General features: G+C 40.2%; 2 protein-coding genes and 1 pseudogene across 2 annotated transcripts; all 3 read left to right on the top strand.

Moving 5' to 3' along the window:
- LOC110259644 (olfactory receptor 7C1-like) lies at window positions 729-1,667 on the top strand. Its single transcript, XM_021085129.1, has one exon. It carries the CDS (start codon window positions 729-731, stop codon window positions 1,665-1,667), a length of 939 nt encoding a protein of 312 aa, XP_020940788.1.
- LOC110259645 lies at window positions 7,014-7,501 on the top strand (annotated as a pseudogene).
- LOC110259762 (olfactory receptor 7D4-like) lies at window positions 11,963-12,883 on the top strand. Its single transcript, XM_021085509.1, has one exon. It carries the CDS (start codon window positions 11,963-11,965, stop codon window positions 12,881-12,883), a length of 921 nt encoding a protein of 306 aa, XP_020941168.1.

Consider the following 17,020-nt stretch of genomic DNA (forward strand, 5'->3'; position numbering starts at 1 on the left):
CTCTAGGATTCCTAATTTAACATGATCCTGACCACCACACCTAGCTTCACAGTTCAGTACACTGGTTCTGACTCATAGGCTGCCTTATTTTCAAGCATAACTATGGTCACCCCTAACCCCAGACCTTCAGGTGATGTGTCCCATCAGGTCTACCCCCTCTGGTTATTAACTAAAATATGAGTTTTATTTCTAAATATCTTCATGGAAGCTGATGGCCAGATTCGGCCACATGCCACTCTCTCATCAAATTAGTTCTTGTCAGGGGGCAGTGGGCCCAGAGCACCACCAACACACATAGTTTGGCTAGAGGACTAAAGAAATGTGGGACAAGGCAGAATCCTCCAAGAGGCAAATTTCAGCACCTCCAAAGGAAGAATGTTCAAACCATTGATGTGCTCCATTGGAAAGGGGCTGATGCCAAGCTGGGCACCACAGAGGTTGATGCTTTCTTGAGACAGATTTTGTATGCAAAGTCTAATTTGTGATAAATCTCAGAAGAGGGAATAGATTATCCCTGAAAATGATACCTGTAAAAGATAATGACATTTGTAATCACTCCCAGGGAATGAAAACTAAATTGTTAGCCAAAGTACATATTTTTCCTGTTTGTTTTTTTTTCTTTTGAGGGGGGTTACCAGTAGGATAAAAGTATTTTTATATGGGGGACTCATGTTTGTTTGTTTTAATTAGCATAGGTTTGTCAGTTACCTGGCAGAATTAACAGATACATGGATACAGAAAACCAAACAGGTGTCTCAGAATTCCTCCTCTCGGGCTTCTCAGAGGATCCAGAACTTCAGCCCCTACTGTTTGTGCTATTCTTATCCATGTACCTGGTCTCTGTGCTTGGGAACCTGCTTATCATCCTCACTATCACCTCTGATTCCCACCTCCACACCCCCATGTACTATTTCCTCTCCCACCTGTCTTTTTCCGATATTTGTGTCAACTCCTCCGTAGTTCCCAAAGTGCTGGTGAACATCCAGACAGAGAGCAAAGCCATCACTTATGCAGGCTGCATCACCCAGATGTTTTTTTCCTCAGCATTTGTGTGTTTGGACAACCTCCTCCTGAGTGTGATGGCTTATGACCGCTTTGTGGCCATCTGTCACCCCCTGCACTACACAATTATGATGAACAAACACCTCTGTGGACTGCTGGCTCTAGTCTCTTGGCTTGCCAGTGTCCTGGTCTGCCTCCTCCACAGTCTGATGGTGCTGCGTCTCTCGTTCTGCGCACACACAGAAATTGCCCACTTCTTCTGTGAAATGACAGAGGTGCTCAAGTCTGCCTGCTCTGATGCTCTCACTAATTATGTTACACTGTATTCTACAGTTGGTCTTCTGGCTGTTGTTCCACTGTTTGGGATCATTTTCTCTTACTCTAAGATTATTTCCTCCATATTGAAAATGTCTTCAGTGGAGGGGAGGTACAAAGCATTTTCCACCTGTGGGTCTCACCTAACAGTCATTTGCTTATTCTACGGGACAGGGTTAGGCGTGTACCTCAGTTCTGCCTTCCCCTCCTCCTCCTCAATGGGAACAGTAGCCTCAGTGATATACTCCATGGTCATCCCCATGCTGAACCCCTTCATCTACAGCCTGAGGAACAGGGACATGAAGAGGGCCCTGAGGAAGCTTTTCAGCAGGTCTTTCTTCTCCATGTGAAGAGCCATGGATGTTGTGACTGGGGAGTTATGATAACCAAGGGTCAATACCCTGGTAGACAGAAATACAGAATCTTCAAATCCTTTAAGTGCGTGCCTGTCCCTCTTTTTCTGAAATACCATCACTTGAGTTTCTTCTGAATTCACACACCCATGAGCAACTGCTACCCATGAACTTCCTTTAGTGACATTTATGCCCTCTTTCTTGCGCAGACATATTTATCCAAGTCTCTGCTGCATCATCAATAGACATACCAAGATAGCAAATAATTCATCCCCCAGAGGAGCTAAAATCCAAAAGATTGACAATACCAAGAGCTAGCAAGGACTTGGAGCAATGGGAACTTTCACACACTACTAGTTGGCTAGTATCCTTATACTAGAGTATAAATCGATGTAAGTCTCTGGCACCTCTACCAAGTTTAAACATACTCCTACTCTACAGCATAGCTCCCCCATTCAGGTATATACCTGACAGAAATTGGTGCTTATGTCTACAAAGCATGTTTAAAAATGTTTGTGGCAGTGGAATTTTGGATAGCACCAAACTGAGAATAATTCAAATACCCATCAGTGGAAGAATGAATAAAGAAGCTATAGCATACGTAAATGCAGAAAACTCCACACCAATATGAAATTGGAGGAGACAAGATGGTGGAAGGGTAGGGGGACACGCTCGCCCTATCCCACAATCACAAAAAAAAAAAAAAAAATCTACAGGATAAATGACTCGCACAGAACAGCAACCAATCGTTGGCAGAAGAACCTAAACTCCAATAATGGCAAGAAGTTCGTGACATTACTAGGTAAAATAAGAGAAAAGAGGAGTGAGAGAAGGTGAATCCCAGCTGGACAGGCACTACCAAAAGGGAACTGCAGAGGAGAAAGGGATCCTGAACCCTGGAAATTCACCTACTAGGGGTAAAGATCAAATGAACCGGAGGAATCTCCAGATGCAGAGAAGAGTGTAGCAGTAAGTTGGAGTACTGAAATGCCGATCAAGAACTGAACAGACCATCTGAACTACGGGCACAGTCACCAAAAATTAAGACGCCTCGGTGGGGGCTGGGCACCGAGTCCTTGGTTCCGGAGGTTAGTTGTCTTTTTGTTTTCTTTTGGGTTTCCTTTGCTGTGCAAAAGCTTTTCAGTTTGATAAGGTCCCATGGGTTTATTTTTGCTCTAATTTCTATCGCTTTGGGAGACTGACCTGAGAAAACATTCATGATGTTGATGTCAGAGAGTGTTTTGCCTATGTTCTCTTCTAGGAGTTTGATGGTGTCCTGTCGTATGTTTAAGTCTTTCAGCCATTTGGAATTTATTTTTGTGCATGGTGTGAGGGTGTGTTCTAGTTTCTTTGCTTTGCACGCAGCTGTCCAGGTTTCCCAGCAATTCTTGCTGAATAGACTTTCTTTTTCCCATTTTATGTTCTTGCCTCCCTTGTCAAAGATTAACTGACCATAGGTGTCAGGGAAGACACTCTTTTCTTACTGATAACTTCCATGGTAATCTGACTGTCCTTTTAGGGCTCGGTATGATACTGCATGTTCATTTGAGCTAGATTTTCTTTATCATTTGGGGAAATAGTTTCTCGTTCTTTATGTGCTATAAGTGATGCTTCAATGACACATATTGTATTATCACACCCTGGCCATTAGAAGCACTTTTATTTCATTTACTGATTTATTTTTGGCCCTTAAAAATTTGCAAATGTCTTTAAATTTTTGAAAATTATGTGTCATCATTTTCAGAATATATCTATTTGTGTGAGGTATCAGTATACGAATCTACAATATATTTCTTAATTTTAAGCAGTCTTAACCTGAGAGGACATATACTTCCTGGTCACACTGAATTCATTTTAATATTTTCATATTACTTTGCAGCTGTTTTTATTACTGTCATATAACACCATAATAGGAACACCTAGAAAATTTTACTATGCTTGGAAGCATTTTTGAAGGGCATAGCAACCCAAATAAATAATTTTATTACTCTGGTCATTTTCCCTCCTCACTGGTATATTTTATTTATATGAGAAAGTATTTTTAAGGTTTCCTATTTTTCAATTATTTAATCTAGTTCATGCTCTCTTCAATTGAAGTTATTTAAACCAGATTCCATAGAAAAAGGAATATTAACAGAAAACACAAACATATTTATACAGAATGCAGGGTTAGAAGATGATCAGAGTCTTGAAGGGCTTCTCCCCAACCTGGAAAGCATCAGAACCAAGGTCCACCTCTTTCCATTTCTCTCTCCATTTCATATTCTTTTATGCCAAATTATCTACAATATCCCATTTTAAGTACTTGCCTCACTGCCTTCAGCCCCGCAGACTGTATTTCCCAACTTCTAAAATGTATTGGGCCAGGATTTCTCTAGGTTTCCATAGTGTTCCAGGCCTTGTTCTTTCAAACATCAATGTATTTATCCCTCCCAACCATCCTGTTGAGTACTTACCAGTACTAATCCCATTTCACCAAGTAGCTAACCAAGATACTGAGAGATCAGAGAACTTGGCCAAGATCAGTGAGATGTAGAGCCAGGATTCATAATGGAGCAGTCAGATTCTAGGATCCTCATTTGACTTGATACTTACTGCCACACTAGCTTAGTGCTTCACTACATTGGTTCTGGAATATATGCTGCCTTTTTGCAAACCTAGTGAGAGCCAACTGGAAATCCCAGACCCTTGGAGATGTGTGCCATCAGGTCCACCCTTTCCAATTATTAACTAAAATATGAGTTTCATTTGTAAGTTACCCTAGGGAAACTTTTCTCAGATTGGCTAGACACCACTCTCTTATCAAATTAGTTGTTTTGCGGGGGAGCAATGGGGCTAGGGCATCACCAACACACGTAGCTCTGCTGGAGTATTAAAGAAACATGGAAAAAGACAGAATCATCCAAGAGGCAAATTCTGTGACCTTAAAAGAAAAATGTTCAACCATTGATGTGGTACATCTGAAAGGGGCTGGTGCTGTGCTGCAAACTACAGATGTTGATGTTTTCTTGAGACAGATTTTGAAGGCAATTTTGACTGATTTGTGATAAAGACCAGAAGGAGGGAAGAGATTATCCTTGAAAATGTTACCTGTATAAGATAGTGACATTCATAATTGCTCCCAGTGAATGAAAACTAAATTATTAGCCAAAGTATATGTTTATTTCTTGGGGGAGGGGAGTTTGTGTGGTCAATAATATGATAAAAATATTTTTTATATTGGGGGCTCTTATTAGTCTGTTTTAATTAGCATTGCTTTGTCACTTGTCTGGCAGAATCATCAGCTCCATGGATGCAGAAAACCAAACAGGTGTCTCATAATTCCTCCTCTTGGGCCTCTCAGAGGATACAGAACTGTAGCCCCTCCTCTTTGAGCTGTTATTGTCCAGGTACCTGGTATCCGTGTTCAGTAATCTACTCTTCATCCTTCTGTGAGCTCTCACTCCCACCTCCACACCCCCATGTACTTCTTCCTCTCACATCTGTCTTTTTCTGATATTTGTTTCAACTCCACCATAGTTCCCAAAACTCTGGTGGACATCTGGACAGTGAGGAAAGCCATCACCTATGCAGGCTGCATTACCCAGATGTTTTTTTCCTCAGTATTAGTGTGTTTGGACAATCTCCTCCTGACTGTGATGGCTTATGACCACGTTATAGTCATATGTCACTGCCTCTACTATACTCTCATGAAGAACCCACACCTCTGTTACCTGCTGGCTCTAGTCTCTTGGTTTGTCAGTGTCCTAGTCACCCTCCTCCTGCAGTCTGATTGTGCTGCATCTCTTGTTGTACACATGCACGTAAATTACCCATTTCTTTTGTGAATTGCCTGAGGTGCATGTGACCACCTGTTCTGATGCTCTCAGCAATTACATTGTGCTGTATTCAGTGACTGGCCTGCTGTGTGCTCCTCTGCTGACTGGGGTCCTTTCTCTTTCTCTAACATTATTTCCTCCATGTTGAAAATATCCTCAGTGGAGAAGTACAAAGCTTTTTACACCTGTGGGTCTCACCTAACAGTCATTTCCTTACTCTATGGGCCAGGGTAAGGAATGTACCTCGGTTCTGCCTTCTCCCCCTCCTCCTCAAAGGGGGAAGTGGCCTCAGAATGTACACCATGGTCACCCCCATGCTGAACCCCTTCATCTACAGCCTAAGGAACAGGGACATGAAGGGGGCTCTGAGGAAATTCATTAGCAGGTCTTTCTTCCCCCTCTGAAGAGCCATGGATGCTTCAACAGGGAAGTTACTATGATAACCAAGGGTCAACACCCTGGTAGACAGAAATAGGAAATCTTTTACTTAATTGTGGGTATGCATTGTCATTTCTTTTCTGAAATACCATCGCTTGAGTTTCTTGTGACTTTACACACCCATGAGCAACCTCTTTCACAAACATCCTTTAGTAACATTTATACCCTCTTTCTTATGCAGGAATGTTTATCCTTGGTCTCCTCTGCAGTATCATTAGACATATCACTATAGTCAACAATTCATGCCGAGAGTGGCTAAAACAAAAGACTGAAAATCCCAAGAGCTAGCAAGGACTTGGAGCAGTGGAAACTTTCACACACTACTAGTTGACTAGTTTATTTATACTAGAGTATCAATCAATGCAATCACATTGACACTTTTACTAAGTCCAAACATATTCTACTCTAAAATAATTTAAAAAAATAGAATCCAACTGCAACAGCTCAGGTTGCTATGGAGGTTTGGGTCCCATCCCAGCCTGGTGCACATGGTTGAATGATCTGGTGTTGTTGCAGCTGAGGCATAGGCCATAGTTGTAGCTTAGATACAGTTCTAGGCCCAGGAATGTCCATGTGCCACAGATAAGGCCATAAAAAAGTTGTCTTATGAATATGTTCATGGTTCATATTCAAAAGTTTTGAAAGAATAGAACATTTAAAATATTTATCTTATCCCTCTGAAGGAAGGAAGGAATAAAAAAGGAAGAAAGGTAAAAACATTGAATTTGTTCTTGAAAATTTCATTTGAAGTGCCTGTGAATCACCTCATTATTAATTTACACTTGCTGAAGTTCCCAGGTGGTGCAGCGGATTAAGGATCCAGTGTTGTCACTGATATTGCTTGCTGCTGCATTGCAGGTTCAAAACCTGTGCCAAGAACTTCCACATGCCCTGGGTGTGGCCAATAATAATTACTACTACTAATAATATCCATTTGGCAATGTAATATGTTGGTCAGACGTTATGTGTGAGCAATAGTTGTGGGAAATAAATTAACCTCCTCCACTGCTGCTTGCAGAGATTATAAAAGTGGTTGAAAATTTTCCATTCTCACCTTTCAGAGAACACCACCATCTTCCAGTAATTCATTGAAATAACCAACACAAAGGGAAAGAGGAGGGGCACCAGCTACATGTTCTCTAGGCCTTTTAGAAAATATAGAGTTGTTCCTTTGTACCCATACATGAGGATCTACAAGCAAGGTGATAATGTAGACATCAAGGGAATGGGAAGTATCCATAAAGGAATGCCCCATAAATGTTACCATAGCCATCTTGGAAGAGTCTTACAATGTAACCCAGCATGCTGTTGGCATTGCTGTAAACAAATAACTTAAAGACAAGATTCTTGCCAAGAGAATGAATGAGTGAATGAAGCATAAGTGCTCTAATAGCCCAGATATCTTCCTGAAATATGTAAAGGTAAACAACAAGAAAAATAAGGAAGTCAAAGAGAAAGGTCCTCTGGTTCAGCTGAAGCTTCAGTCAGACTCCACCTAGAGAAGCATACTTCATGAGAATCAATGGAAAGGAGGCTGAACTATTGGAACCCATTCCCTATGAAGTCATGGCATGATAAGTGTAAAGAAAATAAAAGACCTGGTTTGGTTTAAAAAAAAAGGAAAAGAAAGAAAAGAAAGACAGAAAAGAAAATATACCATTCTCTTATCTCTGTGCTCCAAAAGAGCATCACAGAAAGTTAGTTCTTGGGTCTGGTTCTTAAAGAATTAAACTTTCTCTGGGGGACACCATGTCATTTAAGAGCCAAAACAAAGAAAGAGGAATTTCTCCTGGAAGGAGTAAACTCATCTCCCTCCAAGGCTGCATGCATAGATGACATCTTGGCTGAAAATTTTCCATACTCTTATCTCTATGCCTCAAGAGAGTGGAATTGTTTGGAGAGTGGAAAGACAATGGAACAGTTTATTTAATGAGCACCTCTGGGAATCCAAATCAAGAGATGCTGGAAACTTGAAATATGTCCCTGATGCCCCTTTCCTATAATTCTCTGAGCCCAGCCAAGTGCAAACAGAACTGGGCTTCTCAAGGACAGACCCTGGAGAACAGAGGGCTGCAGTGATAACCTTTAGAGAGAAAGTACCAGGAAAGGCTTGGGGAGTGAGACAGAAAAGAGGGGAGAGAGTGGGAACTGGGCTTTTCCTCTAGAACAATGATATGTAACAGTCCCATATTTATTTATCCTGTGACTGTGAAGTCCCGGTACTTTTAAAGTTCTTTAGTTTCTATGGAAACAAGTCTTTTCCAGCTCTTGCTGTTTCCTTCTCTTTCTTTGTGGAATTTGGAGCATCTCTCAAATAATTTTTCTAGTGTGTCTCCACTTCAGCCCTACTATTCCACAATTGCAGGCTTCTGTTGGATTTCTTGTGTCCAATCATTTATTCATCAAGTATTCAATGGAGATTGAATATGCACAAGGTATGGTAGAATTTATTACTAATGTGATTGGATTTTTCTATTATTTCAGTGTTTATTTGTTTAGAATAGGTGTTACTTGTTCATGATATATATTTTCTTAAAATAGATATGAATGCATTTTATCTAATATAAATACTGAATCTGGTTACTATATTCAAGCATATGATGAATTGGAAGTTTTCTTTTTTGTGTTATAACTTATTCCTTTAGTTCCATTTTTTTTTTCTGCACATGCAGCATGTGGGCCAGAGATAAAACGCACACCACAGTTGCAACCCAAGCCACTGTAATAACAATGCTGGATCTTTAACCCACTGAGCCACATGGGAACTCCTGGTCTCAAACTTTATTACATGCCTATCATTTGCATGAGTCGAGCACTTACTATATGCCAGGCAGCATATAAGTCACTGGAAAGATGATAATGAGCAAAAACTGTCATGACTTCTGACCCACAAATAAACACAGAATTACCAACATCAGAGTCACATCAAGAATAGTAGAAAATTAGAGAAAAAATAAACCCAAGGGACCTAATCAAACTGACGAGCTTTTGCACAGCAAAGGAAACCCAAAAGACAACTTACAGAATGGGAGAAAATAGTTTCAAATGATGCAACTGACAAGGGCTTAATCTCTAGAATACATAAACAACTTATACAACCCAACAGCAAAAAAGCCAACAATGCAATGGAAAAATGGGCAAAAGACCTGAATAGACATTTCTCCAAGGAAGAGATACAGATGGCCAGCAAACACATGAAAAAATGCTCAACATCGCTGATTATAAGAGAAATGCAAATCAAAACCACCATGAGATACCACCTCACACCAGTCAGAATGGCCATCATTCATAAATCCACAAATAGCAAGTGCTGGAGGGGCTGTGGAGAAAAGGGAACCCTCCTGCACTGTTGGTGGGAATGTAAACTGGTACAGCCACTATGGAGAACAGTTTGGAGATACCTTAGAAATCTATGCATAGAACTTCCATATGACCCCACAATCCCACTCTTGGGCATCTAGCCGGACAAAACTCTACTTAAAAGAGACACATGCACCCGCATGTTCATTGCAGCACTATTCACAATAGCCAGGACATGGAAACAACCCAAATGTCCATCGACAGAGGATTGGATTCGGAAGAAGTGGTATATATACACAATGAAATACTACTCAGCCATAGAAAAGAATGACATAATGCCATTTGCAGCAACATGGATGGAACTCGAGAATCTCATACTGAGTGAAATGAGCCAGAAAGACAAAGACAAATACCATATGATATGACTTATAACTGGAGTCTAATATCCAGCAGAAATGAACATCTCCTCAGAAAAGAAAATCATGGACTTGGAGAAAAGACTTGTGGCTGCCTGATGGGAGAGGGAGAGAGTGGGAGGGATTGGGAGCTTGGGCTTACCAGACACAACTTAGAATAGATTTACAAGGAGATCCTGCTGAGTAGCATTGAGATCTTTGTCTAGATACTCATGTTGCAACAGAACAAAGGGTGGGGGAAAAATGTAATTGTAATGTATACATGTAAGGATAACCTGACCCCCTTGCTGTACAGTGGGAAAATAAAAAAATTTAAAAAAAAATATAGTACAGAAAGGAGTTCCCTTGTGGCATATCAGGTTCAGGATCTGGCATTGTCAGTGCAGTGGCTTGCTGTGGCATGGGATCAGTCCCTGGGCCTGGAAATTCCACATGCTGTGAGTGCAGCCAGAAAGAGAGAGAGTTTTTTAAAAAATACATTCCACCGACACCACACCCAGATTCCAAGAATAAGAATAAAATGTTAAAAAAACAATAGTCTAGGAACATCCACTTGTGGACCTCACACCCTGTCCTTTCAACCTTCACTCTCTGTTCTCCATCTCTCTGGCCTCTCAACTACCTTCATCTATCTTTCTTTAACAAGCTGACCAACCCACTGGGCAAATATCAATTCTGTTCTCTCTCAGCCCAAAATGATTGTCCTTTCCCAATCTCCTCTGTCAAATTCAACAATCCTTCCTCTCACAGCTCACTATTCATATTTGAGAGGTTTCTTCTACCCACCTCCCCAGAGCAAGTTACTCCTCAATGATTTTTCTCTCTTTAATGAATTGCATTCTCTAGGCATTACTAATGCCAAACTTTTTATCTATTATGGAGAATGTAAACATTTATTTTCATCTTAAATTTTCCTTTCAATTTTTAGAGTGGTCTGATACATAGGACTTTTGAATATTTTTTATCAAATCTTCTATTTTTTGTAATTAATGCCACTGATTATACTACTACACATTTCCACTTTTGAGCATGAACAAATGAGCTCCCATTCTCATAAACTTTGTATTTTATTTTAATAGTTTTGGGATTTGTTTCCTCTTCTTACCTATGAGTTCATATGATTTTCCCTCCTCTTGGAAGAATCCACCTGGCAGGAAGTATCTGAAAGCGGAAGCCATAAGGATCATTACTAACTACAAGAGCTACACAGCAGTCAAAAGAGGTAACAGGCCTGTTGTGTTTATAATTGGAACTCCTTCTTTGATGGCTGTCTTGTTTAAAGGGAAAGATGATCACTGATAGACAATTTGTAAGAAAAAAATTATTTATTTGAACAAGCTCACATTGATGAAGTGTCTGCTGTATATGTCAAAAGAACCACACTAGAAAAATATCATCTCGTTTAACTCATTCACTAGTCTTATGATCTATGGAATATTACCCCCATTGTAGAGGTGAAGCATCTGCACCTGAGAAAGATTGAACACCTTTGCTTTGAAGTCACACAGATGTAAGTTGGTGGACCAAAATTCTATTCAAGGAAGCCTGACATGAGATCCCATTTTCCTTGTTTTTGTTTTTCTGAACTCAAGCCACAGCAGTGACAATGAGAAATCCTTAACTGCTAGGCTACCAGGCTACTATCCCATTTTCTAGATCACAAATCCATACTATATGGTGGGAGATTTATGTACCAAAAATAAATATCATAAAAACATATTAATACTGATAATAATAGTAGCTATCAATTATTGAGATCTCACTGTGTACAAAGAAAGGCATTTTCAGACCTCACAAAGAATGTAACAAGAGTACCTGCAATTTTCGAATTAAAAAAAATAAAAAGGTATGGGAGAGTTAGCTGTGACATCAATTCAGGTCATAAAATTAAGGATCTAAAACTGTTGGAATTGAAAATCCATGATTTAGTCTCCACTAAATGAGTTATTACAACAAGTGAAGTTTGGAAATTATTGAAGAAAAGGACTTAAATGTCTTCAATTATTTTGGAAGGATGCTATCAAAGAAGAAATAGGTTTATGTTCATCAATTTGTAGAACAGAATTGGAACCAGTGAGGAGGAGATAAAAGGAAAGAGAGAGAGCAATTTCTGCTTACTTAATGTCTGAATAACTATGCACATTTAAAATGGAAATGGGCTACCACCTGAATGAGAGAATCACTGGCAATAAAATGATTAATAGCAGGTGCAGGATGTCCATGAAAATGTGGAATAAAAAGGTGGTGACTAGCTCAGGTGCCAGTTGGCTGTTCACTGAAATTTGCTTTTGCCTCCTTCCCCAGCAGACACGCCAGCTACATGGAAGCAGGAAACCACACAGGAGTATCACTGTTTCTCCTCCTGGGCCTCTCAGAAGATCCAGAACTGCAGCCACTCCTTTTTGGGCTGTTCCTGTCCATGTACCTGGTCACCGTGCTTGGGAACCTGCTCATCATCATGGCTGTCAGCTCTGACTCCCACCTCCACACCCCCATGTACTTCTTCATAGCCAACCTGTCTTTTGTTGACATCTGTTTTGTCTCTACCACTGTCCTGAAGATGCTAGTGAACATCCGGGCTCAGAGCAAAGACATCTCCTACATAGGATGCCTCACTCAGGTGTATTTTTTTGTGGTCTTTTCTGGAATGGATGATTTCCTCCTGACTGTGATGGCCTATGACCGGTTTGTGGCCATCTGCAACCCCCTGCACTATGTGGTCATCATGAACGCCCGCTTCTGTGCCCTCCTGGTTCTGATGTGTTGGTTCGTCATTTTACCCATATCTCTGTTTCATATTCTACTGTTGACGCAGCTGACATTCTGTGTAGGCACTGAAATACCACATTTCTTCTGTGAACTGGATCAGATTCTCAAGGCTGCCTGCTCAGATACCCTCATAAATGACATCTGTTTGTATGTGATCACTGCCCTGCTGGGTGTGTTTCCTCTCACTGGGATCCTCTTTTCTTACTCTCAGATTGTCTCCTCCTTAATGAAAATGGTGTCCACTGAGGGCAAGTACAAAGCCTTTTCCACCTGTGGGTCTCACCTCTCTGTGGTCTCCTTGTTCTATGGGACAAGTCTAGGGGTCTACCTCACTTCTGCTGTGATCCATTCTCCCCGTAGAAGCTCCATTGCCTCAGTGATGTACACTGTGGTCACCCCCATGCTGAACCCCTTCATCTACAGCCTGAGGAACAAGGATGTGAAGGGGGCCTTGGGAAGGCTCCTCAGCTGAGTCCGTTGTTAGTGATGGGCCACTGGCCTCAGAACTAAGTGAACATGGTGGACCCCAAAGACAACTGTTGGCAATTTAAATGTCTTTGTTCTTTTTCTCCCCTCAAAGCATGCTTGATTTTTTTCTTTTCCCTAAGCATATGTGACTTGACATGTATTTTTTTGTATTGGTGTTTCAACAGCCTCCTCAGCAATTCACTTTTGACATTTCTCCCTTATATGTTGTCCATAAAATTCCATGTTTAGTCAGCATTTGCAGTTATTTATTTATTTACTGATTTATTTAGTCTTTTTAGGTCTGCACCCATGACATACAGAAGTTTCCAGGCTAGGGGTTGAATCAGAGCTGCAGCTGCAGGTCTACACCACAGCCACAGCAAAGTGGGATATAAGCTGTGTCTGTGACTAATACCACAGCTCATGGCAACACCAGATCTTTAATCCACTGAGCGAGGCCAGGGAATGAGTCCACATCCCCATGGATATCAGTCGGGTTCATAACTGAGCCATGATGGGAACTCCTGCAATCTCTCTTAAGATTTACAGTTGTAAATTTAAAGCAGTAATTATATCAAGCATTGATGTGGTCACCCCCAAGTTTTTCCTCTCAAACATTGGTGGTCTTCATCTTCATTTGGTTTTGTGCTTGTTGCCACCAGAATACATAGGATAAAAATCGTATAACAGCCATAACCAAGTACTTCTCATATCAGTACTGTGCTTGTTTCTTCACATGTATGACTTTATGTCATCTTGAAAATATCACTTTTAGATATTTTCTGTCATTCACCCCACTTTTCAAAACAAGAGACTGAGGTTGATTTGAACTATAATCTGGCTGGTTGACAATGACCCTGCCATCCCACTTTTCATAAGAACAGAGATGTGATGATTCAACTTCAAAGTAGGAATCTATATTTCCAAGCTAGTTTGTTCAGATGATTCATAGTAATATACTGCCTAGAAAAACTCTGAGCTGTTGCTTCATTCTTTGTGATCCTCCTTCCTTCTTTCCTTCCCTTCTTTTATTTGACATTTATTTCCCATCAAGGTATTTTTAATATATACCTTCTAAGATCCTAAAAAATGTGACAATGAATACCTTTAAGAGTTTTTTTGTAAATGTCCATCAACAGAGGAAAGGAGAATGTACAAGTGGTACATATATACAATGGAATATTACTCAGCCATAAAAATAATGAAATTATACCATTTTCAGCACCATGGATGGACCTAGAAATTATCATACTAAGGGAAGTCAGACAGAGAAAGACAAATACCATACAATATCACTTATATGTGGAATCTACAATGTGACTCAAATTGCAGAAAAGAAACACAGACTTAGAAAACAAACTTATGGTTGCCAAAGGGGACAGGTTAAGGGGAGGGATGGATTGCAGTTTGGGATTGGCATATACACACTCTGGTAAATGGAATGACTGGCCAACAGAGATCTGCTGTATAGCTCAGGGAACTCTATCCAATATTCTGTGATAATCTTTATGGGAAAAGAATCTGAGAAGAACGGATGTATGTACATGTATAACTGAATCACTTGATAGTACAGAAGAAATTATCACAACATTGTTAATCAACTATACTTCAATAAAACTTTTTTTTTTAAGTGTTGTTTTCTCACATTGTTTAACTTACTTCCTGGTACTCCAGAAATGCCATCAGGAAGAGTAGTTACGCATAGATGGAACATGTTCAGAACTTAGCTGGCTTTTTGAGAAAGTTGGTTGAGTTGACTCTGCAGTGAAGGATGGAGCAGTAGCTGTCATCTATCAACATTCCTCCCTAGATCCTCTCAGCTTCTCCATGGCATGACGGCCAATGGCCAGCACTACCTGATACTTACTTTGCCTAAATGTGGTGGCAGAGGTGAAAGGGAGTTATGCCCCATCAGAGACAGTCCTTGATGGACAGGTGTGAGCTACACCCTGTGTTTCACCTTTTAGCTATAGAGGGATCCTGAGGCTTGGATTTTGTACCATTTCCCAGAATTTCCCCCATAAGAGGAAAACTCTGCTTATTCACAGTGGTAGCTGGCTTAATGCAAGTTTTTTGGTGTGTGTTTTCTTCTCTGTATTCACTTCTCCTCTAAACCACCCATGTTCCTTGCACCTTCCAATAAAATGCTTGCATATGTATCCTTGGTTCAGCATCAGCTTTTGAGGAAACAAAAACTAAAACTAAAACAGGTGAGGAGTTCCCATCCTGGCTCAGTAAGTTAAGAACCTGAATAGTATCCTTGAGGATGCAGATTTCATCCCTGGTCTCACTTAGTGGGTTAAGGATCCTGCATTGCTGTGGCTGTAGTGTAGGCTGGCAGCTGCAGCTCTGATTCAACCCTTATCCCGAGAATTACCGTATGCTGTAGTGTGGCACAAAAAAAAAAAAAAAAAAAAAAGACTGGGAATCTAGTTTTGGGAGCCAGTTTGTTCAGGTGATTCATAGAAATTTATTGTGTCAGATAATTCTGAGACACTGCTTCATACTTTTTTTTAATTTTTTTTTTTTTGTCTTTTTAGTGCTGCATTCTCAGCAAATGGAAGTTCCCAGGCTAGGGGTCGAATTGGAGTGGCAGCTGCCAGGCTGTGCCACAGCCACAGCAACACAGGGATCCCATTCATGTCTACAACTTATACCTCACCTCACCACAACACCAGATCCTTAACCCACTGAGTGAGGCTAGGGATCAAACCCACATCCACATGAATACTAGTTACTGCTGAGCCATGACGGGAACTTCGCACTGCTTCATTCTTATCCTTCCTTTTTCCCTTCCTTTTTCCTTTTCTTGTTTCATTGGACATTTATTTCCCATCCAATACAGTTTTAAGATGCACTCCAAGATCCTAAATCATCTAATAATTAAAACAATAGAACAAGCATTTCATCACATTGTTTATTTGGGGGGAGGTGAATTTTTGAAGGTGCCATCAGGAGCGGTAGTTACACACTTGTAGAATGTACTTAGAACTTAGTTCACTTTATGAGAAGAATATTGATAATTGATTCTGCGGTGAAGGATAGAGTGGCAGAATCTGTCAGCATTTCTCCCACATTCTCTGGAATCCCTTCCCCATGTCCATTGCATTCCAGTCTGACTGCCCCTGTCAGCACCAGGTGGAACCTACCTTCTGCAGTGCTTGATGGCAGACCTGATTGCAAATTATGCCCCACCAGGGACAGACCTTGATGGAGAGTCATGGAGTATACCATCTTTTTCACCCTTTCGTCGTGTGTTAATTCTGAAGTTTGGATGTTGTGTCATTTCCCAGAATTTCCCTACAGGATGAAAACTCTGCTCACTCGTGTCAGGGGATGACTTAAGGTAAGCTTGTTTGGATGTACTCTCTTCCCTGTATCACTTCTCCTCACTCTAACCCATGTTCCATGGTCCTTATTCCTTCCAATAAAGTGCTTGCACATGAATACTTGGCTGGGCATCTGCTTCTGGTGAACCAAAGCTAAGACAGGTGATAAAGACAGTGAAGGGAAAACAATACCATAAACAGTACCAAGGACTTCGGGGCAAAAACTAAAAAGTAAAGAAATAAACAAGTATTAGATATATACAAAGATCTCCAAATTCCTGCCATATCAAAGCTTGTTAGTTTAGGAAAAACATATTCAGTGTGGCTTTAACTCAATTTGATTCCACTAAGTTTAATCCATAATGTATTTATCATCTCCTTTATAAAACACAACTGAGGACCAAAGAGATAAATGTAATTGCTATAAAGAGTGGCAACCATAAAAACAATGGTGTGTAATAAAGCATGTTGATAACAAAGATACAAACTTTCAACACACCTTGAGTAATTAAAAAAAAAACTTTTTAAAATTTGTTAATAGATTTCTTGAGGGATAATTTATATACCATGAAATTCAGTCATTGAGATTATAAGTTTAAATTCAACAGTTTTGGTAAGTCTAAAGTTATTCAATGATCATTATGATCCAGTTTTAGAACATTTCTATTACCCTAGAGAGTTCCACTGTGCCAATTTGCAGTTAACATTCATATCATATCATATGATATCACTTATTGTGGAATCTAAAAAAAATGATAGAGGTGTTTTCTTGTGGTTCAACAGATTAAGGATCTCACATTGTCACTGCAACA

Source organism: Sus scrofa, chromosome 2 (assembly GCF_000003025.6).
Source record: "Sus scrofa isolate TJ Tabasco breed Duroc chromosome 2, Sscrofa11.1, whole genome shotgun sequence".
Classification (NCBI taxonomy): Eukaryota; Metazoa; Chordata; class Mammalia; order Artiodactyla; family Suidae; genus Sus; species Sus scrofa.

What these genes read in the sequence shown, in the direction of transcription:
- LOC110259644 (XM_021085129.1), top strand. Translation starts at nt 729, where the DNA reads ATGGATACAGAAAACCAAACAGGTGTCTCAGAATTCCTCCTCTCGGGC.
- LOC110259762 (XM_021085509.1), top strand. Translation starts at nt 11,963, where the DNA reads ATGGAAGCAGGAAACCACACAGGAGTATCACTGTTTCTCCTCCTGGGC.